Source organism: Magallana gigas, chromosome 3 (genome assembly GCF_963853765.1).
Source record: "Magallana gigas chromosome 3, xbMagGiga1.1, whole genome shotgun sequence".
Taxonomy (NCBI): Eukaryota; Metazoa; Mollusca; class Bivalvia; order Ostreida; family Ostreidae; genus Magallana; species Magallana gigas.
The window spans coordinates 57,759,825-57,787,585 of record NC_088855.1 but is presented as its reverse complement, the minus strand read 5'-3'; the positions used below and the strand labels follow the sequence as shown (position 1 = coordinate 57,787,585).

Here is a 27,761-nt window from a genome sequence, read left to right as displayed (position 1 = left end):
ATTCAACATACTTTTTCTCATTTTCTATTGGTTTTACCTCACTTTTTCATTTGGATAATTGAATGGCGCACACTACAACAATATTAAAAAATTTTAATAACGATAAAAGACACCATATCTCAAACTTTTGATCATTGACCTCATTTAAATTTTAGGCTTGCAGAGGAAGGTCAATATACTTAGTTTAATGCTATGAATGTTTAAGTATTTTGTTTTTGTCTCTATTTTGTGTCACTGCCATTCATAAACTGTATTTTATCTTTAAAAGAGTTCAGCAGTTTGTATTATTTTTACAATTAAGAAAATCTCAATCATAGTGAAAAAAATTTAAGGATTTTTCTTAAATTTTCAAAAATATTCAATGGCCATTAACTTAAAAAGTAGGTCATTAATCTACTGTTCTGAAAGTGAAAAATAGCTCTACAATGATAGGTGTTTAACACAAAATAGATGTTTTTTCATTATCATCAGTGGGATTCTTTTTTTCCATTCTGAGAAAACGTATACCTTAAGAAGTATTTTTCTAAGATCGATAGTTAGGTCCCTATTTCTCCTTTCATATAATAGTATATAAACTGCTCGGCCTCTTGAGAATTTAGAACATAATTACACAGACATAAAAACGTAAAGTAGATTAGATTCTAATCTACTTATCTGCAGTTTTAACCCAAATATCATACCTTTTCAAAACCTTACTTAATCTTCATTCGAAACACTATCTCAGAAAACAGATAAAGAACATACAGTATAAACGGGGTTTTTTCGCGTGTCACAAAATTTGCGAATATTTGGAAAATCTGTAAGAATTTTAATTTTTGACTGTCATTTTTTGCGATATAAAAAGATTCTTTAAGGTATAGTAAGCCCCCGAAATATTACTCTTATTTTAATTAAAGATGTACTTTTTAATGATACATATTGGGTTTTTGAATGTAGTGTTTAATGAATATGACATAAAGTCATATCAATTAAACTCAAAATATATACAATATCAATATCAAATAATACAGTTTGAATTTTGAAGAATGCCCCCCAGGATACTCGAACCCAACCAAAGACGACAACTGCAGTTTACCGTGTGGTTATCCATCACACGGAGCTCTGTGTGGGAGTCGCTGTAACTGTTCTAAGGAGGACTGTCACCACGTCTACGGATGTCCCGTGACAAGTAAGTTTTTGTTTTTTACGATAGTATTCTGATGTGAAAAAATTTTGTTTGTGCTTTGTCATTTGAATGTTTACAAATATCTTGTTGCATTAGAAGTTGCTATATTGCTACAAATAAAAGATGAAGATTCGTTTTTCTTTTTGTCATTTCACAGCAATCAGTCTTAATAATCATTTTTGTCATAAATGTGTTTCTAGGTACCAGTGCGCAAACTAGAAAATCGACTTTTTTAATCCTTTCCAAAATTAGTCCTAACAAAGGCAAGTAATAAAGACTATGACTTACTTAAGGGACCAATTTTTGTTTTTGGAGTAATTTATTTGCGACGTATAATATAAATAAAATATACAATTCGTTCTTTTTAGGGGACATCTCAAAATAGATACATTTCCTATCGGAATATTTAGTATGATATTTGATGAGAAATATCATTTTCTACATTTTAATGCATATACAAAATACTAAATTCTACCGTTTGGATTTTAGTGGGGGTCATCTGAATTATTATAACTATTTGAACATGCACAATTTTGCAAATGTAGATTGTAGAATGGATTCATTCAAAAATTAAATTTCAAAGGCGTACGATGTTTACTTTTTTATTTTGTACTATTTCTTATAACATACTCTTACGAAGCTTTATTTTATCAAAACGTCATTAAAGCACAATGGCAACGTTCACCTACCAAACTATGGAAAAATTGTTAAAAAGATACATTTCCTTAACAAATCTAAATATGTTTATGTTTATTTTGTTTATTGTGCTTAATTTGATAAAAAGTATCGAAAAAACTTCATAAGGTATGTAAGACTTACTTAGTTACGTGGTGGAGGCTACTGGAATTTTCGACCCCCCAAGGAAGATTTTAAGGAGAGACTCTTCCCCTGTGTCGGAATTCGAGTCACCACCACATTTCACCCCTGAGACTCCTGTGGTTCCAGTCATCTCCGCCCAGGTGAGCAGACCCGAGCATCATGACCCCTGCCCAGTTGTTCCCAGTTGTTCCCGAGTCCTTGGATCAGGCCACACTACCTTCATCTGGCGCCGTGAATTCATCCGTGACCGTCACTCCTGTTCCTGATTATTTCCTTCGACGTCTGGAGGACATTTCCACAGCCAGTGAAGATGCAGACCCTTATGCGTTTCTGGCAGCTGACCCTCGATTGTTCTTTGCAGGAGCTCCATCTGGGATGTTTCCATCAGGAGCAGCCCGGATCCTGCAGGAGGCACACTCCAGAGCGCGGAAGTGTGGTCAGAGGTCCCTCCACCATGTGCCCCTGGGATTCGGGGCTATTCAACGTGTCGAGAGGGTCAGTCTGCCAGATGGTACAACTTATTCCCTGACTGCTACTTGGACTAAGGATCCTCACTTCCAGATCACAAAAGAAGTCGCCACCCAGACGTCGGAGGATATATCCCCGAAATCAGCCCCCCGTCCATCCTGTGTGGAGAAAGGTATTCAGTGTTCTACCAAACAGACATTTGTATTTGAGGACTGAGTTGTATGTAGTTATGGGTATTTAGTTAGGTTATGGCTACTATATTGTATGCCTTGGGAGGGGGGTGGTCTTTACATAAATTTTTAAGTTACTAATACATACCATGTATGATGACCATTTTTGGAATGGATCATGTTTTAGTTTTCCAATTTTTATATGTATTATTGTGTGTCATTAATTCATACTTTACCTTTTATGATCGAGTCCTCACCTTGTTCTTGATCTTGCATTCTTGTGTCATCATCAGTCATGTTTCTATGCATTTCTAGCAAATGAAGTGCTATATTTATCATATGTGCATGTACGTGTTCAAACACAATGTGTTCAATACTCAATATAATATATATTACTTCCACATTTACGTGTGGAATAACGGATTATATTTTTTTATTATATGAAGATGTTTTGTTCGAGGACGAACAATTTTTATTAAGAGGGGATAATGTAAGAGTTCCCCCCCCCCATTGTTTATATTATAATAATTTGTGATATATGTATCATTATATGCATTCAATACCATACTTGCATAGATTATAATATGTATAATTCTTACACCTTATAATTACAGCATTTGTGAACATTTAAACCATATATGCGATGTGTCATGTACCGCTATGTTTTTCTTGTTGGTAACCTGACCCAATTCATTTCCGATGATTTCCAGTCTAAATCTACCGTCTTGTTTCTTATCTTTGGAATTTATTAATTATACTACATCACATTGTATTGATTACATCATGTTAAAGATGATGCATTGTTTATTAATAGCATAAATACCTCTTGTTTTAGCAGAAGACAGACCATGCGATTTTCCTTTTTGGTAATGGTGTAATGGAAGAATCTATTTATATAGGGGGGTAAAGGTTATTTTTAGTACCGTCCTCGAACCTGTTCCATTAAAAATGGAAATATTATCACTGTTGTTTTGCCATATTTAAAATGTCTTACCTTTGTTTTTATTATTACACATGTTTGTATTCCGTTGGACGTCACGATATTCACATTATTTATCTGTTTATTCCTTTGCGGCACTCGGTAGCATCGTCCGCCATAGTTTGTCTCTACTTTCCTTTTTGGTTAGGTAAAGCCGAGTGCGCATGTCGGTTGTTAGAGTCTTTAAGTACCGTCGCTAGTTTCAGTTCGACTTTGCAGAACGCCGGTTACGGGTGAAGATAGCAATAGTACGTAAATACTCTGAATTGGACCCATATTTATATTTAATACGATAATTCTATAACCAAATAAGCAAATTAAGGAATTATCTTTTATTGGATACATATTTTTCATACAACTTTCTTCGTGACGTCTGACGTACCTTACCGACTGTACAGATTTGTTGGTATTATTTATTTTGAAGTTGGTGCATATTGTTCAATGAATATTTAAACCTAAATAAATTATTGTTACCCTGGAATATTTCTTGTTATACTCTCACTACCTCTGAGCATGTAAAAGTCTACTGACCAATTTGGAATTTGACCTTCATTGGTCAACTTTTATATATATTTCCTTCATTAGAATATTACCAATCATCAGGTTATAGCCTATACCTCGGCACGTTACAGAAATTTGGTGGCAGCGGTGGGATTTTCAAACCTTCTGTTGGTCAATATTTTGGTTTTATTGCATCTTTATTGTGACCAAAATGGAAGTTATAGAAAGTGATGAGTTGGTGTTTATTGATAAGTCTACTATTGGTCAGTCAGAGGTTGGTGAGAGTATACAAATCCCTCCTGAATCAGTAGCTGACGTTCCGCAGACTCCACTCCCAGATGACCTTCATAGAAATCCTAGTCTTATAACATTAGATGCCACACCTAGTGGGGAAGTACAATTTCATTTACCCCCTAGTTTGTCTGTTCAAGATTTATCAACTACATTACATCCAAGAATGTCAAGAGTTAGTTTGAATAATGATTCTGTGTCCGACTGCTTGAAAAGCATTCAAAGTCAGATCAGTGAGCTGAGTACTACGTTGGTGGAAAGGGTGAACATTTTGGAAACCATAGTTGGTACTAAAGGGTCACGGAGTTGCGATTCCAAAAGGAATTCACTTGTATCATTTTCTGATGAAAAGAGCTCATCATCAGCTAATGCTAGGATACACTCTGGTGGTCTGGGTACTTCAAATAGTTGTGCGCGTTCATATGAATTGGGTCCGTCTGAGAGATTTGTTGAGGCTGGTTCCTCTGGTTATCCTGACAGAAGTCAGATGAAATTTGGTTCCTTTCAAAGTTCTCAGTTCAGTACTGTCAATAATCGACAGATATGTTCGCAAGATACCGATAGGTATATGGAGATCCCATCAGGTGAGACGGCAACTGGTGAGTCCGCTCGACATTCCTTGATGGATGATAAGCCGCCTGTTGGCGCATGTTCACAGTCGATCATGGACGCATGGTTAAGGTCCGCCCAACCTGCAACCCAGGGAATGGCTCAGTTCCCATCTCACAGCCCTCAGGGTCCAGTGGGTACCGCTGAGTGTGTTGGTGAGGTGATGCGTGTAGATCTGAAGAAACCTGCAACATATGATGGAAAAACAAGTTGGCAAGATTACTATATTCAATTTGAAATGGTCTCAGAACTAAATGCATGGAATGATACTGTTAAAGCAATTCAACTTGCAACAAGTTTACGGGGGGTGGCTCAACAAGTACTTAGTGATGTCCCTCCTATTTACAGAAAGGAATTCAATTACTTAGTTCATACATTGTCACAGAGATTCGAACCAAAGAATCAATCTGAATTATATAGGGCCCAAATAAAGAACAGACTACGTAGAAGGGGAGAACCACTCTCAGACCTTGCTCACGAAATCAAAAAGTTGATAAGATATGCTTATCCAGATGCTTCTCTTGACGTGAGAGAACAGTTAGCAAGGGACTGTTTCATAGATTCATTAAATGACCAGGAAATAGAGTGGGCTGTCCACCAAGGACGACCAAGATTTGTCGATGATGCTGTTCGTCTGGCTCTAGAATTTGAAGCTTTCCAAAATGGTAGAAAACAAAAAATATATCAAAAACAGGCAGGTGTTAGAATGCAGCAAATGTCACAAAATACAAATATGTCCCCAGCTTTTGATGATTCCCATTTGTCTGATATACGTCAGATCTCGCAAAACAGTAGGATTGTTCCTAATGACAGAAACAAGATAAAATTCAATAACCAGAGCAAAAACAATGGGGAATGTCATTATTGTGGGTACAAAGGTCATTTCATTAAGGATTGTAGAAAGAGACTTTATGACTTAAAAAATGGTCAGAAAGAATACAAAAGGTCATCTGGTTTTGATCAAAACCAGGGAAACGCATATTAGCTGAAGCCAAGGGCCAAGTTTCAGCAAAGAGTTCTTCATATGGGCCCTCTTGTTCTTCATCTTCTTCTGAAAGTGAGAATCATATACCCATACAAAATGGTCTTTTTGTTAAGGCAAATATTTATGGGATAGAAATGAATTGTCTCATAGATACTGGATCTACAATTACAGTTATGCATCCAGATAAACTCAATCTGTTGCCAGTGGCAGATAAGCCAAAGATCATAACTGACAACGTACAACTTAAAATGGCTGATGGAGGTGTTGTCTGTTCCCCTGGCTATGTACATCTTCCCCTTGAAATAAATGGTCATATTTTCCAACAGCGTACAGTTATAGCAGCTGTGGAAGCTCCTTTGGTTTTGGGATATGACTTTTTGTCAAAGTACAATTGTCAAATTGATATTACAGGGTCAAATCTTTTTATTGCAGGACAAAGAGTGAAAGGTCACTTAGAAAGTGAATTACCTTCAGTATTTCGTATCATATTGAATGAAAATGTGGTGATTCCCCCACGTTGTGAGATGATTATAAATGCTTCTGTTGTTGATTTCAAACGAGCACCTGTTTCTGAGGGCATCATTGAACCTCTGGATTCTAAACTTACAGAGAAGGGTATCCTTGTTGGAAAGTCCCTTGTTAACCTTAGTTCGGGTCAGGTACCTATTAGAATAGCCAATTACAATGATCAAGCACAAACACTGTACAAACATACTTGTGCGGCCAAATGTGAACCTGTTACGAAAGTACACTCTATGGTAGAATACCAAGAAAAACAAAACTGTCATACTGTCCGACAAATACAATCACAAAACTGTGAAACTAATCAAGAGATCCCTGAACATTTACAAATATTATGGAGTTCTATAGAGAATTCATTAGATCAAAAGCAAGCCAAGTTGGCAAGAGAAGTAATTCTCAAACATAGTCATGTTTTTGCTAAATCCAAAGACGACTTAGGTCGAACCAGTGTAGTGCAACATAAAATTGACACTGGCAATGCTATTCCAGTTAGACAACCACCTAGACGTTTACCCATAGCCAGAAAAGAAATGGTAGAAAACGAAATTAAGCGAATGCTACAGAATGATATCATTGAACCTTCAAACAGTCCCTGGGCCTCTGGTTTAGTTGTAGTAGAAAAGAAAGATGGCACTCCTAGACTTTGTGTTGATTACCGTCGTCTAAATGAAAAAGTTTTAAAACGTGACTGTTACCCTATTCCTAGAATAGATGAATCCATAGATACTTTAACGGGTTCTAAATGGTTTTCAACTTTAGATTTAGCCAGTGGCTATTGGCAAGTGGAAGTAAATCCTGAAGACAAAGAAAAGACTGCTTTCAGTACACATATGGGCTTATTTCAATTTAATGTAATGCCTTTTGGTTTGAGCAATGCTCCCGCTACTTTTGAGCGATTTATGGAATCTGTCTTGTCTGGTTTACACTGGCAAACGTGCCTCGTCTATCTAGACGATATCATTGTCTTTTCAGATACCTTTGAGTCTCACATTGAAAGATTGTTAAAAGTTTTAGAAAGAATAGAAAAAGCAGGTCTAAAAATTTCTCCCAAAAAGTGCCAATTGTTTCAACACAAAGTCAATTACTTAGGACACATTGTCTCTAGTGAAGGAGTTGCTACAGACCCTAATAAAGTAGAAGCCGTTCAAAACTGGCCACAACCTAGAAATGTACATGATGTCAGAAGCTTTGTAGGTACATGTTCATATTATAGACGGTTCATTAAAGGATTTGCACATATTGCAAAGCCCTTGCATAAACTTACCGAGAAAAATAAAAAGTTCTCATGGTCTTCTGAATGTGAACAGGCTTTCCAACTCTTGAAAAATGCTCTTGTTACTTCCCCAATTTTAGGATATCCATCTCTTGATGAAATGTTTATTTCGGACACAGATGCCAGTGCATTCGGGATAGGTGCAGTTTTGTCCCAGACAGATGGCAAGACTGAAAGAGTTATTGCATATTACAGTAAATCACTTAGCAAAAGTGAGAGAAATTATTGTGTTACCAGACGTGAATTACTTGCAATCATTGAATCAGTGAAACACTTTCATCATTACCTATATGGCAAAAAGTTTCTCATACGTACTGACCATGGTGCTCTTAGGTGGGTTTTAAAATTTAAAAACCCTGAAGGCCAAGTTGCCCTATGGCTCCAAATTGTGTCCACATATGTCTTTGATATTCAACATAGGCCAGGTTCCCAGCATGGTAATGCCGATGGACTATCCCGACGTCCTTGTACAGAGTGTACCCACTGTGAAAGACAGGAAGTTTCATATGAACACGGAAATACACCCGTTCATGCAACAGTTAGAATGTTGTCTTGTTCTTCTTCCTTTAAAACCTCTCAAGAAAATTTTAAAAATGAAAATACATGTTCTTGGTTTGCAAGCAGGCTTGGGGTAATGCTAAATGTAATGGTAATGCATTGCAATGCATTACATGTTTTCAAAGTAATGCTAGTAATGTGTAATGCCTCAAAATTAGCATTACAAGTAATGCTAATGTAATGCATTACTTTCCAAAATCTAGTGTAATGCTGGCATTACATGGCATTACTTTGCATTACTATGCATATTTATGCATGTTCACTTTAAAAAAAATGTGATGAATAAATGAATTGTTGAAATTGAATTTGATTAAATTTATTTTTAAAGAAGAAAGAAATAATTCTAATTGAGAAAAAAATGTTTTAATTGTACATGTTTTATTAAAAAAGGTTTTTAAAATTCATTTTTGAATTGTTTATATTACTAAAGATAACAGCACAATTTCATAACATTTTTAAGAGTGTTGTTATTAAGAGTTTTTAATCATTTAAACAATTTACTCCAATTAGTTTGCACTTCAATAAGAAATGAGTCAACAACACACTATGCCCCCCGGATAATCTAAGTATCAAAACAATCTATTGTTATTAGAAGTACTAAACACCCCAATCCCCTTCCCTTCGCTATGTCACAATAGAATAGGAGACAGACATGCACCTTTAAAAGCAAAATGAATGCACTGTCCATCCATTATGAAAATCAATATCACTTCCAATATTATAACCTATTTGAAAATAATCTTACTTATTTTCTCTCTCTTTCTCCCTGTCTCTGTCTGTGTGTGTGTGTGTGTGTGTGTGTGTGTGTGTGTGTGTGTGTGTGTGTGACTGCTCCTGCAAAACATTTAATTTAGTATAGACCGGAAGGTGGATGCATTTAAAAGATGAACCCTTTGAAACTTTGATCATTAAGTGCAACAGCAATCTTTTGTCTTAAGTGTCCTCCGTAAAAAGAAATACGATTAAAATATATTAAGAAATTAGCTGGGGAAAATCATCTGTTTATAAATTAGTAAAATTAAGTGTCCAAAATTATAAAGATTTGTGTAATCTGAGGATATATCTATATTTAGCTTTTAAAAACCGCAACATTATTTCATAAATTGTTTTTTGTTGCGCATGTTATCCTGTGTCTCTATTTCATATCTGATATTGTATCACGCCAAATGTTTATAAATACCATTTTACTTATGTAATATGTTGTTCATATGTTGTTCATATTGCCACAATATGATTATATATTGAGCAAATAAAGAATGACTCTTGTTTATTCATTGAATTTGAACCTGATACTGAGCATGAAGCTGTAGATATGTTAGAGAATGTTGTATATTTATAACATTTGCAAAAACTCTTTATTAGCTTTACTTTAAAAAAAAAGTAATGGTAATGGTAATGCATTACTTTACTCATGTAATGGTAATGTAATGCATTACTTCAAGAATATCAAGTAATGGTAATGGTAATTTAATGCCCAAATTCATGAAGTAATGGTAATGTAATGCATTACTTTACAATGTAATTCGCCCCAAGCCTGTTTGCAAGTATTCCAAAGGTGGACATAACTGAATCTCAGAAAGCTGACCCGAACATAGGTATAATTTACAAATGGAAAAAGGATAATATTCCAAGACCAAAGTGGGAGGATATATCTCATATGAATTCAAAAATCAAATCTTACTGGTCACAATGGGACAGAATTGTCATAGAAAATGATATTCTATACAGGAAATGGTTCCATATCAAAACGTCAGATATATTCTTGCAGCTGGTCTTGCCTGAAAATCACATATGTCAGGTTCTGACAATGTTACACAGCGATCCAATTAGTGGACACCTAGGAGTCAATAGAACAATAGCAAAAGTTAGACAGAGATTTTATTGGGTTGGAATCAAGCAGGATGTTTCAAAATTTTGTCAAGAATGTATACAGTGTCAATCTAGTAACCCATCTACAAGTACTCCTGAAGCTCCTATGAAACAGTATATTGTTGGTGCTCCTCTAGAAAGAGTTGCCCTTGATTTAGTGGTTCCCTTAATTAGAACTCCAAGACGAAAATCATATATCTTGGTCATAGCAGATTATTTCACCCGATGGACAGAGGCTTTTGCCCTTCCCAATATTGAGGCAAGAACAGTTGCAAAAGTATTTGTTTTCGAGTTTATATGTAGATTTGGCGTTCCTCGCCAGGTACACACTGACCAAGGTACTCAATTTGAGGGCAAGCTGTTTCAAGAAATGTGTTCATTGTTTAGAATAGACAAAACCAGAACGACAACGTTCCATCCACAGAGTGATGGACTTGTTGAACGTTTCAATAGAACTTTAAAGGCCATGTTAACAAAATTTGTATCACAAACTCAGAGGGATTGGGATATTTACTTACCTTTGGTCTTGATGGCTTACAGAACTTCTGTTCATGATAGTACTGGATTTAGTCCCAGTTTAATGATGTTAGGTCGTGAGCCCGAGCTTCCCATTGATCTTCTGTTTGGGAGCTCTCCTGCAACAAAGTCCAAATCTCAATGTTCATATGTACAAAACTTACAAAAATCCCTGTGGGAAATACACTCCCTTGCAAGTGGAGAAATGATCAAAGCAAGTGATCGACAAAAACGTTACTATGATCACAACGCTCAAAATACTTCATTTCAGGAAGGAGATAATGTGTGGCTTTGTAATAAAAAGAAAAAGGGTGGTATTTACCCCAAATTCACCAAGTCCTGGGAGGGTCCATATACCATTGTTTCCAAATTAATTGACTTGGTCTACAAAATCAAAAACACACAGGGGGACGTCAAGATTGTGCACCATAATCTTCTGAAAATCTATCATGGAAAATAAAATATCTATTAGTCATTACCAGACGACAGCTGACGAGACCACAGGACAAAATATTGAATCAATGCAATATTCAACTTTATATTTAATATTACCTTTTATTTATACAGTGCCATACTCCCACCACCGAAACTCATCTTACTTATGCAGGATCGAAGGTTGTGTGAGACACTTCGACACACGGGCACAGCTGGAGAGGCACAGGAAGGACAAGCACGGTCCTACAGAGGCGTGTCCTCACTGCCGGTACGTAGTACCACAGAGCAGACCCTACTTAATGAGGAACCACCTAGAGAGTTCACCGTATACATCATGTGCAGCCAGATAGTGTCCGGAGACCACCCACTGTGCCTTCTCCCGCTGTGCCTGCATCTGTGTCCTCCAATGTACCTTTAGTGTCTTCACCTGCTCCTTCCCCTGTCCATGGCTCCAGGTCGCAGTTAACGCCTTTGCGATCCCCGAGTCTTGACATCTCTCTGGAGCCAGTGGAAATTACAACGAAGGACCATGACTTACTTAGTTACGTGGTGGAGGCTACTGGAATTTTCGACCCCCCAAGGAAGATTTTAAGGAGAGACTCTTCCCCTGTGTCGGAATTCGAGTCACCACCACATTTCACCCCTGAGACTCCTGTGGTTCCAGTCATCTCCGCCCAGGTGAGCAGACCCGAGCATCATGACCCCTGCCCAGTTGTTCCCAGTTGTTCCCGAGTCCTTGGATCAGGCCACACTACCTTCATCTGGCGCCGTGAATTCATCCGTGACCGTCACTCCTGTTCCTGATTATTTCCTTCGACGTCTGGAGGACATTTCCACAGCCAGTGAAGATGCAGACCCTTATGCGTTTCTGGCAGCTGACCCTCGATTGTTCTTTGCAGGAGCTCCATCTGGGATGTTTCCATCAGGAGCAGCCCGGATCCTGCAGGAGGCACACTCCAGAGCGCGGAAGTGTGGTCAGAGGTCCCTCCACCATGTGCCCCTGGGATTCGGGGCTATTCAACGTGTCGAGAGGGTCAGTCTGCCAGATGGTACAACTTATTCCCTGACTGCTACTTGGACTAAGGATCCTTACTTCCAGATCACAAAAGAAGTCGCCACCCAGACGTCGGAGGATATATCCCCGAAATCAGCCCCCCGTCCATCCTGTGTGGAGAAAGGTATTCAGTGTTCTACCAAACAGACATTTGTATTTGAGGACTGAGTTGTATGTAGTTATGGGTATTTAGTTAGGTTATGGCTACTATATTGTATGCCTTGGGAGGGGGGTGGTCTTTACATAAATTTTTAAGTTACTAATACATACCATGTATGATGACCATTTTTGGAATGGATCATGTTTTAGTTTTCCAATTTTTATATGTATTATTGTGTGTCATTAATTCATACTTTACCTTTTATGATCGAGTCCTCACCTTGTTCTTGATCTTGCATTCTTGTGTCATCATCAGTCATGTTTCTATGCATTTCTAGCAAATGAAGTGCTATATTTATCATATGTGCATGTACGTGTTCAAACACAATGTGTTCAATACTCAATATAATATATATTACTTCCACATTTACGTGTGGAATAACGGATTATATTTTTTTATTATATGAAGATGTTTTGTTCGAGGACGAACAATTTTTATTAAGAGGGGATAATGTAAGAGTCCCCCCCCCCCCATTGTTTATATTATAAGAATTTGTGATATATGTATCATTATATGCATTCAATACCATACTTGCATAGATTATAATATGTATAATTCTTACACCTTATAATTACAGCATTTGTGAACATTTAAACCATATATGCGATGTGTCATGTACCGCTATGTTTTTCTTGTTGGTAACCTGACCCAATTCATTTCCGATGATTTCCAGTCTAAATCTACCGTCTTGTTTCTTATCTTTGGAATTTATTAATTATACTACATCACATTGTATTGATTACATCATGTTAAAGATGATGCATTGTTTATTAATAGCATAAATACCTCTTGTTTTAGCAGAAGACAGACCATGCGATTTTCCTTTTTGGTAATGGTGTAATGGAAGAATCTATTTATATAGGGGGGGTTAAGGTTATTTTTAGTACCGTCCTCGAACCTGTTCCATTAAAAATGGAAATATTATCACTGTTGTTTTGCCATATTTAAAATGTCTTACCTTTGTTTTTATTATTACACATGTTTGTATTCCGTTGGACGTCACGATATTCACATTATTTATCTGTTTATTCCTTTGCGGCACTCGGTAGCATCGTCCGCCATAGTTTGTCTCTTCTTTCCTTTTTGGTTAGGTAAAGCCGAGTGCGCATGTCGGTTGTTAGAGTCTTTAAATACCGTCGCTAGAGACGCGCTAGTTTCAGTTCGACTTTGCAGAACGCCGGTTACGGGTGAAGATAGCAATAGTACGTAAATACTCTGAATTGGACCCATATTTATATTTAATACGATAATTCTATAACCAAATAAGCAAATTAAGGAATTATCTTTTATTGGATACATATTTTTCATACAACTTTCTTCGTGACGTCTGACGTACCTTACCGACTGTACAGATTTGTTGGTATTATTTATTTTGAAGTTGGTGCATATTGTTCAATGAATATTTAAACCTAAATAAATTATTGTTACCCTGGAATATTTCTTGTTATACTCTCACTACCTCTGAGCATGTAAAAGTCTACTGACCAATTTGGAATTTGACCTTCATTGGTCAACTTTTATATATATTTCCTTCATTAGAATATTACCAATCATCAGGTTATAGCCTATACCTCGGCACGTTACAAGGTACATTCAGTATAACAAAAAACAAATAAATATTGAATTCATTCACTGAAGATTTTTTCGAGTTTAAAAATTCATGAATTTTTAACATTCGTTAGAATCTTGCATAACGTTATATTCCAAAACAACTGAATATAACATGATATAACATAATATATAATATGATAATATCTATCTATCTATCTATCTATCTATCTATCTATCTATCTATCTATATTTGCATATGCATTGTTCTTTCCCACTGTAAATCCTAACGGAGGAACTGCAATTATTTTTCTATAATTGCAATTGCTCCGTGTGTATACTATGACGTCATAAAGGTGTGACGTCGTATACTTTTCAATGACGTTTGAGATTTAAACCACTATTCGATACATTATGTGTTTTCCTCCAACTCCATAAAATTAATGTATTAATTAAAACATGTCTTATAATAACATTTTAAAGGATTTACTAAATAAATATAACATATCATTGATTTTGTTAACAAATTTATGTGAATAAAAAAGATACATTACTGTCTAAATGTTTATTTTTGGTGCAATAGCTCAAAGTCAAGGTCTAGGCTAATACAGAGTATTTGCGAGTGGTAAAATGTAAATATAAGTAATAAACAACGATTATTTAGTGAACATGGCATTATGAATAGCAACTGCTCTGCTGGCATATTTTCCATGATGCTCTAGCGCGCATCATGGAATATGCCCACAGAGCAATTGCTATTCATAACGCCATGTTCACTAAATAACGTTGTTTATTTCTTTTATATTTGCATATGCATTGTTCTTTCCCACTGTAAATCCTAACGGAGGAACTGCAATTATTTTTCTATAATTGCAATTGCTCCGTGTGTATACTATGACGTCATAAAGGTGTGACGTCGTATACTTTTCAATGACGTTTGAGATTTAAACCACTATTCGATACATTATGTGTTTTCCTCCAACTCCATAAAATTAATGTATTAATTAAAACATGTCTTATAATAACATTTTAAAGGATTTACTAAATAAATATAACATATCATTGATTTTGTTAACAAATTTATGTGAATAAAAAAGATACATTACTGTCTAAATGTTTATTTTTGGTGCAATAGCTCAAAGTCAAGGTCTAGGCTAATACAGGGTAATTGCGAGTGGTAAAATGTAAATATAAGTAATAAACAACGATTATTTAGTGAACATGGCATTATGAATAGCAACTGCTCTGCTGGCATATTTTCCATGATGCTCTAGCGCATATATATATATTCCAAAAATAAATAGTTTAAATCCACACACGTAGTATTATATGAAAAAAATCACAACACCGAAATAAACTCAACTAGTTTCATTTTAAATCATCAGGAGTTTAACAACATGTTGCTAAGTTACACAAATACACATACATACGAATACATATTTCTTATTGTGACGTCATAAAACGCTAGTATTATGTTACCTTATGTAGCCGAATTGATTATGACGTCATAATATAAAGATATACATTAATTACGGGAAAATAAAATTCTCCATACAAATAATAGAAATATATAAAATAATTACGGAAAACAGTTTTTATCTGATACATTATATAATTATTAGGCATTTAAAACGGGTCTATATTTGTTGATAAACAGTTTTTCTTTTGCCTCACGTTCTTTTTCTGTAGTATACACACGGAGCAAAATCAGTTAACTGAGTTTGTTAATATCCTCAACACTTTGAGCACTACTCTGAAATTCACTATGGAATGGGATAACAATATGCTACCCTTCCTTGACGTTATGGTACTTAAAAAAGAAGACCGGATAATAACGGATGTTTTCTACAAAATAACGGATACTAAGCAATATCTTTTATTTGACTCGTCCCACCCTAGACACACAAGGAATAATATTCCTTACAATTTAGCAAGGCGTTTATACACAATAATCTCCGATACAGATATCTTAGACTTTCGTCTCACAGAATTACAAGATTTACTACTTCAAAGAAATTATCCCACACAACTGATTCAAAACGGAATTAACAAAGCCAAATCCCATGCACGAAAGGATCTTCTTTTAGTTAAGATTAAACCCGTCAAAAATGTTATGCCATACGTTTCTACGCACAACTCTAGAAATCCAGAAGTGTTCAACATCATTAGAAATAACCTACCTATCCTAGAGGAGGATCAAGACATGAAGAAAATATTAGATACTTCACATATCATCAAAAGTAAACGACAAAGCCCTTCTCTTAAATGTATTCTTACCAGAGCATCGTTTTCCAGTAAAATCCAGGAACCACCCATCATCAAAAAATGCGAAAAACCCAGATGTAGTACATGCCCATATCTGACAGAAGGATCCACATTTCATTTTAAAACCGGAAGCGATTTTTCCATCAAAACCTCCATGTCATGCACCAGTTCAAACCTTATCTATGTCATACGTTGCGCTGGTTGCGGTGAAAATTATATCGGTCAGACAGGAGACACCTTGAGACACAGGATGACCGTGCACCGACAACAAATCAGGGAACCTAAATACCAATGTACGTCCGTCAGTGAACATATAAGGAACTGTGCAAGGAATAAAAGTCCTAATTTTACCGTTTTTCCTTTTTACAAGTTTCTGAGGGATACCACAGAAAAAGAACGTGAGGCAAAAGAAAAACTGTTTATCAACAAATATAGACCCGTTTTAAATGCCTAATAATTATATAATGTATCAGATAAAAACTGTTTCCCGTAATTATTTTATATATTTCTATTATTTGTATGGAGAATTTTATTTTCCCGTAATTAATGTATATCTTTATATTATGACGTCATAATCAATTCGGCTACATAAGGTAACATAATACTAGCGATTTATGACGTCACAATAAGAGATATGTATTCGTATGTATGTGTATTTGTGTAACTTAGCAACATGTTGTTAAACTCCTGATGATTTAAAATGAAACTAGTTGAGTTTATTTCGGTGTTGTGATTTTTTTCACATATATATATATATATATATATATATATATCAAAACGTCATTAACTTTTTAACTTAAGGAGGCCGATTTGGGTTTTTTTGCAGAAAAACTACAATAGCAAAACTCTTTATTTTTTAACCATATGTAATTTAAACCAACTCTAGTTTATATGCGAAGGTTCATGAAAATCGACCGTCTGGTTCTTTTTAGGGACCATCTCAAAATAGAGGTACATTTACTATAGGAATAAATAGGAAACTGTCATTTTCCGCACATCAAAGCAGTTTTAAAAAATACTACAATAGCTTTTTTTCTCAAATTGTTATATATGATAAGTAATATCATTTCCTACCTTATATGTAAAAAACACAAAATTCTACCGTCTGGTTTTTAGTGGGGGCCATCTCAAAATATTAAAATGCACCAAATTTTGCTATATATTTGGATCATCACAAATGATGATTGGTATAATGGATTCATTCCAAAAATGAGGAAAATATCCTCGAGGATAGCATCATTCTGTATATAAAATTTCAACAGCGTACAATTTTTACTTTTTCTTTTATATTATTTCTTATAACGTACTCCTACAAAGCTTCATTTTATCATAACGTCATAAAAGCGCAATGGCAATGCTCCCCTACCGCACAACGTAAAAATCGTGTTAAAAATAAAAATTTCCTTAAAAAATCTAAATATTTTTATCTGTATTTTGTTTATTGTGTTCAATTTTATAAATGATATCGAAAAAAATTCATATGAAGTATAAAACAACTGTATTATATTAGAATGCGCAAAAACATGCGCAATGCAAACTAAAGTCGGCCTCCTTAAAAACACTCTTTCAAAATATTTCGACCGTGTTACCGGTTTTCATTAGTCGGTGTTTATTGTCTATAGCAACACAACGCAACACAACGTAGAACATATACTATATACAATTTGTGTGCACACACTGCTGCAGTTATGAGAGTGTATACTTAAAAAAATCATGATTTATTAAGAAATAAACAACGTTGTGTGGTGAACATGGCGTTATGAATAGCAATTGCTTTGTTGGCATATTCCATGATGCGCGCCAGCGCATCATGGAAAATATGCCTGCAAAGCAATTGCTATTCATAACGCCATGTTCACTAAATAATCGTTTTTTATTACTTATATTTGCAATCTACTGACAACCAAGGTGATAACAAAAATCAATAATCTCGACTGAAGTCATCATTTCGCAAGTACTGCGGTCGATACATCGACCTTGTCAGCAAATGCGATCTTCCGCTAGGAAGACTGTTAACAAAGTTGTTTAATACTTATTGTCATGCCGTTATTAATCACCGAATTGTCTATGGATTTTTCCATTTTTCTTGTTACGACAAAGAACACACGGCGGGTGTGATCGGTAAGCATAGGATGCTCACTCCTCCATGACACCTGATCCTACATGTAATTTTTGTAGATGTCCGTGTTTGCTCTGCTCCTCTGTTGCATTTTAAAGGTAAAGACAATTATTACACAATTCATTTTGTTACATGTTTAGCTCAATTTTTTTCAGTGGACATCACTTATGTAATAAAATTTTGATATTCATATTTTGATATATTTGGTGTTCTTACGCCACGTGACGTCATAACTTAACATTACATTTTAGTCCGGTGACTGACGTAGAATAAAAAAGTAACGAAATCAAAATAGTTCAGTTGAAAAGTATAACGTTATAAACGTGAAAGCTTTTAATCGTTTTTTTTGTCCCTATATTGATAAAAATTTGTTAGAAAATAAAATGCTTGTTTATTAATCTTCAAAATTTTTTATGCGTAAGGTAGTTGACGTCTTATAGTAAATGTGTGTGCGGATCAAAATTATACTGTTAACGGAAAAGATTAAGGTTAAACAAAAGACGTGGTAAACATGTGATAACAAGAATCTCTCATAATTTGCGATTTTTATCCCACTCCTTGCTTGTTTTCTATCAACTCGCCAAGGCTTGTGGATAGAAATTACACAACACGTTGGATAAATTTCATATACCATCGAATATCGTGAGAGACCCTATATTTATCAACTGGTATATTTGTTTGAACAACTATATGTTAAATAAATGTTTCCAGGTACTAAAGGATCTTTCCAGAAAAACTGTGCGATCCATTATTTATCCACTGCATTTAAAACAGGTTATGGAACACTTTTTATAAACGAATTCTGAATACAATCAGACTGCTAAATACTTAGATATTAGGACACAAAATACACACGCTTATTGCATTTAATCTTCTTAAAGAACAAATGAGGCCATCTTTATAGTATATATACATGTAACTGCTTTACACAGCCAGAAATAACGAAATGTATGTTTTATTTTCACACAAATCTTAAATTAGTCTTACAATCAAATTCATAGACAACATTTTGTTTCACACCCTATCCAATTTTGCTTCACATCTTTGCATTCTCACATTCCAACATATAACAAATATTACAACTAATTCATTTTGGCTGGTCTTTCATTTTAGTTTATTTACCTTATTTTGATCAATGATTGTCTCCCCTTATTTTGTTCTTTTAAATTTCACAAAGATATTAAATAAATAATCACTATCTTTAAAGGGTAACCCATTTGGAAACATTTTTCGATAAAACAAAGAGCGATAAAACAAAACGGGGTTGTTTTGTCTTGAATGACCACTCTACAGAATGTAATGTTGAAAAAGTATGAAAATGTTTCATCATTTCCATCATTGTGACAAGGCATTTCACACTAGCGTTTAAAAAAAATCAAAACTTTATTGAGCTTCATTGATTAGATGACAAATAATCTTTAGGATGAAGGATAATTTTTATATCGATAATTCAATTTAAAATAAGTCAATACTATGCAAACATAATGTTACATATAATATGATGTCGTTTTAGACTTCAACTTAATTAATTTTGAGTGATCATCAGTCATTAAGGTAAAAAATTCCGTACTGAGAGTTAAAAAAAACTTCCTCATTTTTAATTATGGCTTCAGGAAGTTAGGAAGAGTTCCTAACGGCTATTCTAATATTTTCTCAATTTGTCACGGGGAAATCTCGTTCTACAGGCAAATCACCAGGACTCTATCTGTTCACAACATTGCATAATTTTCATAGAACATATTAAACGTTTGAACAATACTTGGGCGGTTAGATTTATTACATGTTGTTATGTTTAGTGTGAAAACTGATTTGCAAAAATGATACTAATAATTTATTAGTTATTTTTCTTACTGATGATACTGAATAAAAATCATATTTATATGTAAGTTGACTAACTAACATTACATGAAGCCACCATGTTATATTGAGTAATGCTGACTGAAAACGTTAACGTCGTTGAAGAATTATCTCCACTTACATGGATGAAATGAAAACAAACAGCACCCTGAATAATATAAATTGATAGTTGTCAGATCCCGATATAAGGAATAATAATAATCTTCGTAAAATCATTATGCATGTGTCTTGCAAATGGAAAAACGGGAAGTGGTATAAAATTCTATGAACATTGTTTTAATAACTTGTTTCAAGGACTATAAATACAGTTGTATATGTATCAATCCGTCCTTGTTAATAAAACAAGGAAATTTGAAAATAGAACATGTTATAACGTACATGTAGAATAAATTGGAACTTTACACGTAATAGACCAATGTATCTGCCGTCTTTGAATTTAAACTGTTGACCTTCCTGTAGGTAAGGACAGGTTGCACATCTCGGCTTTCGGCATTTACGGACAGCAGGTGTTTCTTCGATATTTTCAAATTATACATTTATATTATACAATTACTACATTTTTTGATCACGTTCTAGAAATGGAAGGTTGCATTTTATAATTTGGAAAAACTCTTGATTTTTGGGTTGTGTTAAACGTATGGAAAAACATATTTTCCCGCTTTTTTGTCTGTAGTAGTTCATATCTGCCATGGCATGCGGCTTTGTTGATTCCATGTGTTACTAGTGATTTGGGTAGTCCCTTTGTTGTAGTGGGCAGCGTAGTTCTCAGTTTTCTGTTATGGTCATGAAAAGAGATGAACAAATAATTGCCGATATACATTTGTATTTCATAAACCAACGGGTATCAAGTATTCCCTTGTCAATGATTCTTGCTATTCGAAACACATAAAGAACAAATTGTGTACAATTTAGCCAGGCGCCTCTGTACTATAATATCAGACAACAATCTTCTTAATTCTACAATCTAGAACTACGCTGCCTAAGAGTCTAAACTAAAGTAAAATTCACAGTGGTAGATTCGATAAAATAAACTCACGCATGCAACCACAAAACATAAAATGTGACCACAAGTACCAAATCACGGCGTGTGAGTGTGCACAATATCTCTACATTGACAATCATAAACTTCCTCATCACAAACTATGGCTACACATCATAATGTTTTAATAATAATTCCATTGCTTACATTGTTCAACTTGGGGATTCCTCAATCCATTTGCCGACCACCAGGGTAAGTGTAAGAATTCTAAATATATCGAAATGTAATAAATTCATGTACTGTATAAAAAATGGAAACTTAATAATAGTATATGTTTGTAATGTTCTTAAAGTTATATACACGCTATAATTTGCGTCAATTTTGAAAAAAGGAGAAAATGTATGTGTTTGATTTCTAATAAAAGTTACCTTTATGCTGTTAATTATAATGCTCAATTCGATCACGTAACAAATATATCAAATATTAAACAATAAAGAATATTTATTTTCCTGCCAGGAAAGTAATGCCTCCTCGTGAATATCAATCTATCACGTGAAATCGACAGCTAAATTTAGTCTATCATATCACAACTGGTGAAGGGTCAACATCTTCATAATTGTGATAGTTTCACAAAGGAAAGGATATTTTCAGTAAAGCATAAATTTGTCCGAGATACGAGTACAAACGAAAGAAAAAAAATACAAGCCTGTGAGTAGATATGAATACTTCCTTTAAAAAAAATGACGTAGACCTGTGTTTTTCCCCTATGTGCTATTTATAGATCCTGTAAGTGTTAATGCAGAAGTAAGGGTATCGTGAATGGCAAACGTATTTTACTCATTATACATGTATGTATATGTATGTATTTCAAATTAACAACTGTTAAGCATATTAAAAATCAAGTTGGATATTTAATTAGGCAAACAATAACGACCACCTAGTTCTCCGCGGACATGCGCAATGAGGTCGGTTTCGCTATTCCTTCATCAATATTCATGAAAAGGTATATTTTCCTGGCAGGAAAATAAACAATTAAAAATCTATATCTTTGTAACGAGATGGAATTCACCATTGTAATTTACAGATTAAGGATATCTTTTATAAGTAGACAAACACATGCGTTTTCACTGTCATTCAAAATTGACGCAAATTATAGCGTGTATAGCTTCAATAGAAAATTGTATATAATTTTATAAATGGATGTATTTTAAAAACATTAAAAACATTGAAATAATATTTTCATGTAGTGAGAAATTTACAGTATACATTAAGAGATTATTCTGATTTGATTTTTGTTTTTGCCATATGAAAAGCTAAACATACAGTGTTGTAAAAATAAATAGGCATGTTCACAAGGATATTAAGACTTGTTCATGTACATATTTCATAAGTAGTGTACTGTTATGATGGGTTTTAAAATCAAATAAATTTATTTATATACAGTAAAACTTGACTCTAGCAAACGAGGATATCGCTTAACCATAGCTTTTTGATAAATTAAAGCGATATACTACATCCTCTTTACGGTAAAAGTTTCTGAAAAAAAATAAGCTTTTTAAAACAATGGGATAATAAAATTAATAATTTACGTAAACCGAAGTGCGTTTAATTTCTATGAAATAGTAATTGGTGTCTCGACCCTAAAGTTTATAGTCTTGGTACAGAGGTGGACTTCCATAGATAACCTTTTCTTCACACGATTGTATATTTTTCTTTTCAAATAATGCCTTAATGGAGTGCGTGCCAAAGACCGGTCACTGCTTTTTATAACATCAAGTAACAATTACAAGTTTAAGGGTTTAGAAAATAACAGAATAAAGCAAGTTGTGAATTGACTTCCAAAAGAATACATCCCTTTAACAAAAAAATCTGTTAAGGTTCTCCGATCCTCAGGTACCAAAAATTGAAAGTGTAAATTTTAAAGCAAACGACACTTTACTGTCTCATACAAATGATTATAATAATAAACTAGACTCTTGTTGCTATAGAAACAAAAAGGTCTTCCGTTCCTCATGAATAATTCTGTTCAAAAAGTCCATTTCTCTTGTAAACAGAAAATGGATATAATATAAACTGTAAAGGAATTTCCAAGAAATAAACCAAACAAAAAGACAAAATGTCAAGTTTTGAGTACTTTCTGAGACGACCGGAAACTACGCCGGATCATACATGACATAGTAAACATATATTCATACATTGTTTTGTCTTTCCTCAAAGTTTGGATGTTCAAGTTTTTTTAGTTATAATATCTCGTTGAGAAAAGGATTTTGTCTCGGGACCGGAAACGAACAAACGGAAGTGATTTAAGAAATTGAAAGTAGATATTTTTGTTCATTTACCTACGGTACGTTGCTGTTCATCGAATTGAGTAAAATGTTAAAAAAATCTAAAGTTAAAAGAAACTTCTATTGCTTGAACACTTCGAGTGAGAACCGAAAGTGACGTATGTCCAAATGAAACACGTTAAACACATGTTCAATCAAATGTTCATTATCCATATAAGGTTTGTGTCGCGATCTCTTACAGTTTCTGAGATCTTGTCGGTACTTTGTTTTTTAAAAAAGAAGGCTACCTGACATATTTGAGATGTCTCACTGGAGGTGGAACTTTTTTTTGTTTTTTTTTTACCTTGTGTAGATGATCTTTTGTAATTCTATGGCTTAAAGGTTACTTCCATGATAAATAACCAAATTATTTTTAAAAAATGAAAGTTGGGTGTACTTCCTGTAACGACCGGAATTTACGCCGGATTAAACAAAATAGTGTTAACACATGTTTATACAGAAGTCTATAATGCTTGTTCAAACATTACTGTTTGAGAGATCTCGTCCAAATAAGGTTTTTGTCTCGGGACATGAAACGGACAAACGGAAGTGCTCAATGTAAATTGTATTTAATATTTCTTGTATAATTGCTTTTTGTACCTTATTGTTCATCGAACTATCTACAATATCAAAGAAAAAAGTTAAACTGATAAACAGATCGATTTGTTTGAACTCTTCCTATGTGGACCGGAAGTGACGTAAGACAAAATGAAACCCGTTAAAATCATCTTCAATCAAATGTCTATCATCCATGAAAGTTTCGTGTGCTTTGATCGCTTACAGTTTCTGAGATCCCGTGGGTACAAAATGTGTTTTAAAAAAGCTACCTGAGATAATTGAGTTATCTCACCGGAAGTAGATTTTTGCTGTTGATATAATATCGCATAGATAACCTATGTATAGTTTTATACTTATATATTTATTCTATGGAAAAGGAATTTAATGCGTAAAAATGAGAATTTTTGAAATGTTTCCTGTCAGGACCAGAAGGTACGCCGAACAAAACAAAATAGTTTAAACACTTCGACAACTATATATATATATAGGCCTATCATCCCACAAAGTTTCGATGTTCAAGTATTTGCCGATTCTGGGTCTCGAAGGAACAAGGTTTTTTTGACGCGGGACAGGGAAGGACAACCGGAAATGATTTTTTTGAAAGTGAGAAAAAATCTTATTATATTATCATTTTCTATCAGTCCTGAAATTTTCAGGAAAATCTGTTAAGCCATCTCTGAGAAATTCTGCCGACAAAAAAGGAGAAAAAAAAATAAGAAAGAAAGAAAAAACACAACAATCACTAATAGGTCTTCCGTTTCCAACGGAAGACCTTAATGAAGCATTTATATGTATTGTTTCCATAGGTTTTTGAAAAATAATGCATTATCACCCACGTAGATTTATATAAGGAAAAAGAATTGACTTCAAGGTTTTGCTAATTTGTATTCAGTAGAGTATGATTACACTTGATTGCTGTACATAAAAACATTCATTAGATATGTATATTTAAGCATTGAATCATTATTTTTTGAAAGATATAGTCTCATAACTGCAGCGGTGTGTGCATACAAATTTAGTAACGCGCGCTAGCGCGTTATGAAAATTTGTATGCACACACCGCTGCAGTTATGAGACTATATCTTTTTAAAAAATAATGATTTAATGCTTATATTTACATTTTTTTAACTTCTTGCTTTGTCTGCAAATGTGATTTATAGGTCAAAACTTCCGTTTCATCCTAAGGGTATGTTCAAATTAATGGAAGAGCCACTGTAACAGCCAAAAGCGTGAACTTTGATTCTCGCTTGTGACGTTGCATTTTACAGCGTTCAACGTTTGTGACGTCATAATAAAACTCGTCATTTTAACCTTTGAGTACCTTATGTGTGTTACAGTCTTATAAATGCAGTACCTTTTCACACACTTTACATGCAAAAAATATTTGGAATGTAAATATGTAAAAATAAATAAATAAAAATGAGCTGTATCCAGTATCATAATCATGGAAATAAAAGAAAATATCTTTACATCATGTATGAGAAAAAGTTTTCTTTCTTTCGAAAAGTCAACAACAGATGTTATAATGTTCCTGCGTTTTGTTACCCTTGGTTTTCCATGACAACATTCACTCAAGACACCTTGTACACAATCAAAGCCTCCTCTTTGGTACGCTAACTGCAGATGATGCATTGAAAGGCCAGAGAGACACATCCTTTTCACCATGCTCTCAGACACTGACAACGATGTTAAACATTATATTCGATGCATTTTTGTGACGGCATAAGTACTTTGTAATCACGTGACGAGCGAATCCTAATTTTGCAAATGATCTATTTAAATCGCATCTGCGCAGGTGATTAATGACATTAAATCATAAATATTTTAAAGAAAAATACTTTGTTATGTCATATACTATAAAGTTCTTGTTTGGGCTTGAAATAGATATTTCGTTTATGGAAAATATTGTTGAAACATTCTACAAAATCATCAAAATAATGCACATTTTTACTAATCAAAAGCGATTTACAAATAATTGGGGTAAACTCGTAGGTTTCCCAAGCACGATTCACATTGGTACTTATATTCTCTACCAATTTTTCGTAAAATATTCTAAAATTGTGTTGATTTTTCACCTGTGCCAAGCTGGTTTTTACATGCATTAAAATGTTTACACGTAGCAGGGAGAGTCTCCAAACCACTAGTTTATAAATAGTCTTTTACTTAAAACGAAGCTTTAAAACTACCGATTGTTTGATACTGGAATTTAATATGAATGAATTATGTACGTCTAGCATTAACGGCAGCATCTATGCAAAGGTAACATGCGGTTTTATACTGGTTTTTAACGTTAAGATACATTCCCTGAGATCCATCGACAGGAATGCAGATCATGACGTCAGAGTTAATTATGACGTCATATTGTTTGTTAGCAAGAGCATCAAAGTTTGCAAGTTAGATTTAGTGCCTACCATCTAAGGTACAACTTGCATAATTTAATCCATGCTGAAATTATAGTTCAAATAATAGGAATATGTTCTTTGGTGTTCGACAAGTTTCTGTAGATATGTACTGTCTTCAAGCGCATCATGTGCTTCGAATGTACAACCTAGAATTTTTATCACAAGAGTCTCCAGAGTTCAATTTGTGGTATTGCAAGATGCATGATTCTTCAACAATAGGCAGAGTATCACAGAATCGAATAATACAGTCTTGCAGTGGTATATTAGAGCATTTACTCATTACTCTGCATAGAACAACACTATCGAATTTTCTGCAGTTATGAGCAAATAGTATTGGTTTATGTATACCATTGTCGTGTCTCTTCCCTGTTGGTACAATAGTCAACTCCTTGCAGCAGGTACACTTTATGTACAATAACATCGACCATACTCTTTTCCTTTTACACAATTTGCTATATTTAGTGGTTTATGGCAACAACACATCTTCGCTCTAGATGTTAAAAAAAACTGAAAACGTTCCTTCGCCCATAAAAAAAAATGGTATATGTAGATCGAGAAAGTTCTTCACTATCATTACAACTCCAAATCCAAACAAGAATTTACATCATCTACGTATGTCTGAGTTTCATTATTGTTCACATCAATGCTGTTTTTATGTCACACTGACAGCCAGTGGAAAAACTAGTGAACCGTTTTTTAAACCGACCTTTCTTGTCTCTAGCTCCAATCTTAATTGGATTGTTTACTAGTAACTTATTCTCCTTCTTTGACAAAAGATTTCCGAAAAATATAAATGCCGGACTTCATGGTACGAATAAACTATTTCCGAATATAAGAACGAGTTGTCTCGCTTTGCTGAGGATCGGAGATCGGTAAGTGGCAAGTCAAAGTGCGTGGACTCCCTCTTGATTTACGGACTTTGAAAATATTTCAAATTGTATAATTTTCAGATTGTATGATTACAGCCGTGACAGAGTTAATATTGGCAAATTTTTATATCGTTGCATACATGGAACCGTTTGTTTGGTACAGACATGATGTCAGCATGCACATGAAAATGAACATAAAAATACAGGTGTTCTGTACAGTTAAAAAAGTGGCATGAGACTGGAGAGGGCTATAGCTAAAATATTACAAGCAGTGCCGAACATGTTTCACATACACAACAAAACTCGTAAACTAATTATAAAATATATGGTTATTAGATCACAAATCATAATTCTGTTGCACTTGAAGTAAAAAGAAATCTATGTTGTTACTTCCAATGAACTTTTTAATTGTTTGTTATTCGATATAGTAATTGTTAAAAGTGCCAAATACAGATGGTAGTGGAAA

The 27,761-nt window shown here is 34.3% G+C and overlaps 2 protein-coding genes across 2 annotated transcripts in view; both read left to right on the top strand.

Moving 5' to 3' along the window:
• LOC117692664 (uncharacterized) overlaps positions 1–27,761 on the top strand; it is a 356,019-nt gene that overhangs the window by 221,438 nt on the left and 106,820 nt on the right. The window lies entirely within an intron of this gene.
• LOC136274158 (uncharacterized) lies at positions 9,884–13,954 on the top strand. Its single transcript, XM_066080606.1, has one exon. The coding sequence runs from the start codon at positions 11,858–11,860 to the stop codon at positions 12,380–12,382; it is 525 nt and encodes a 174-aa protein (XP_065936678.1). The 5' UTR covers positions 9,884–11,857; the 3' UTR covers positions 12,383–13,954.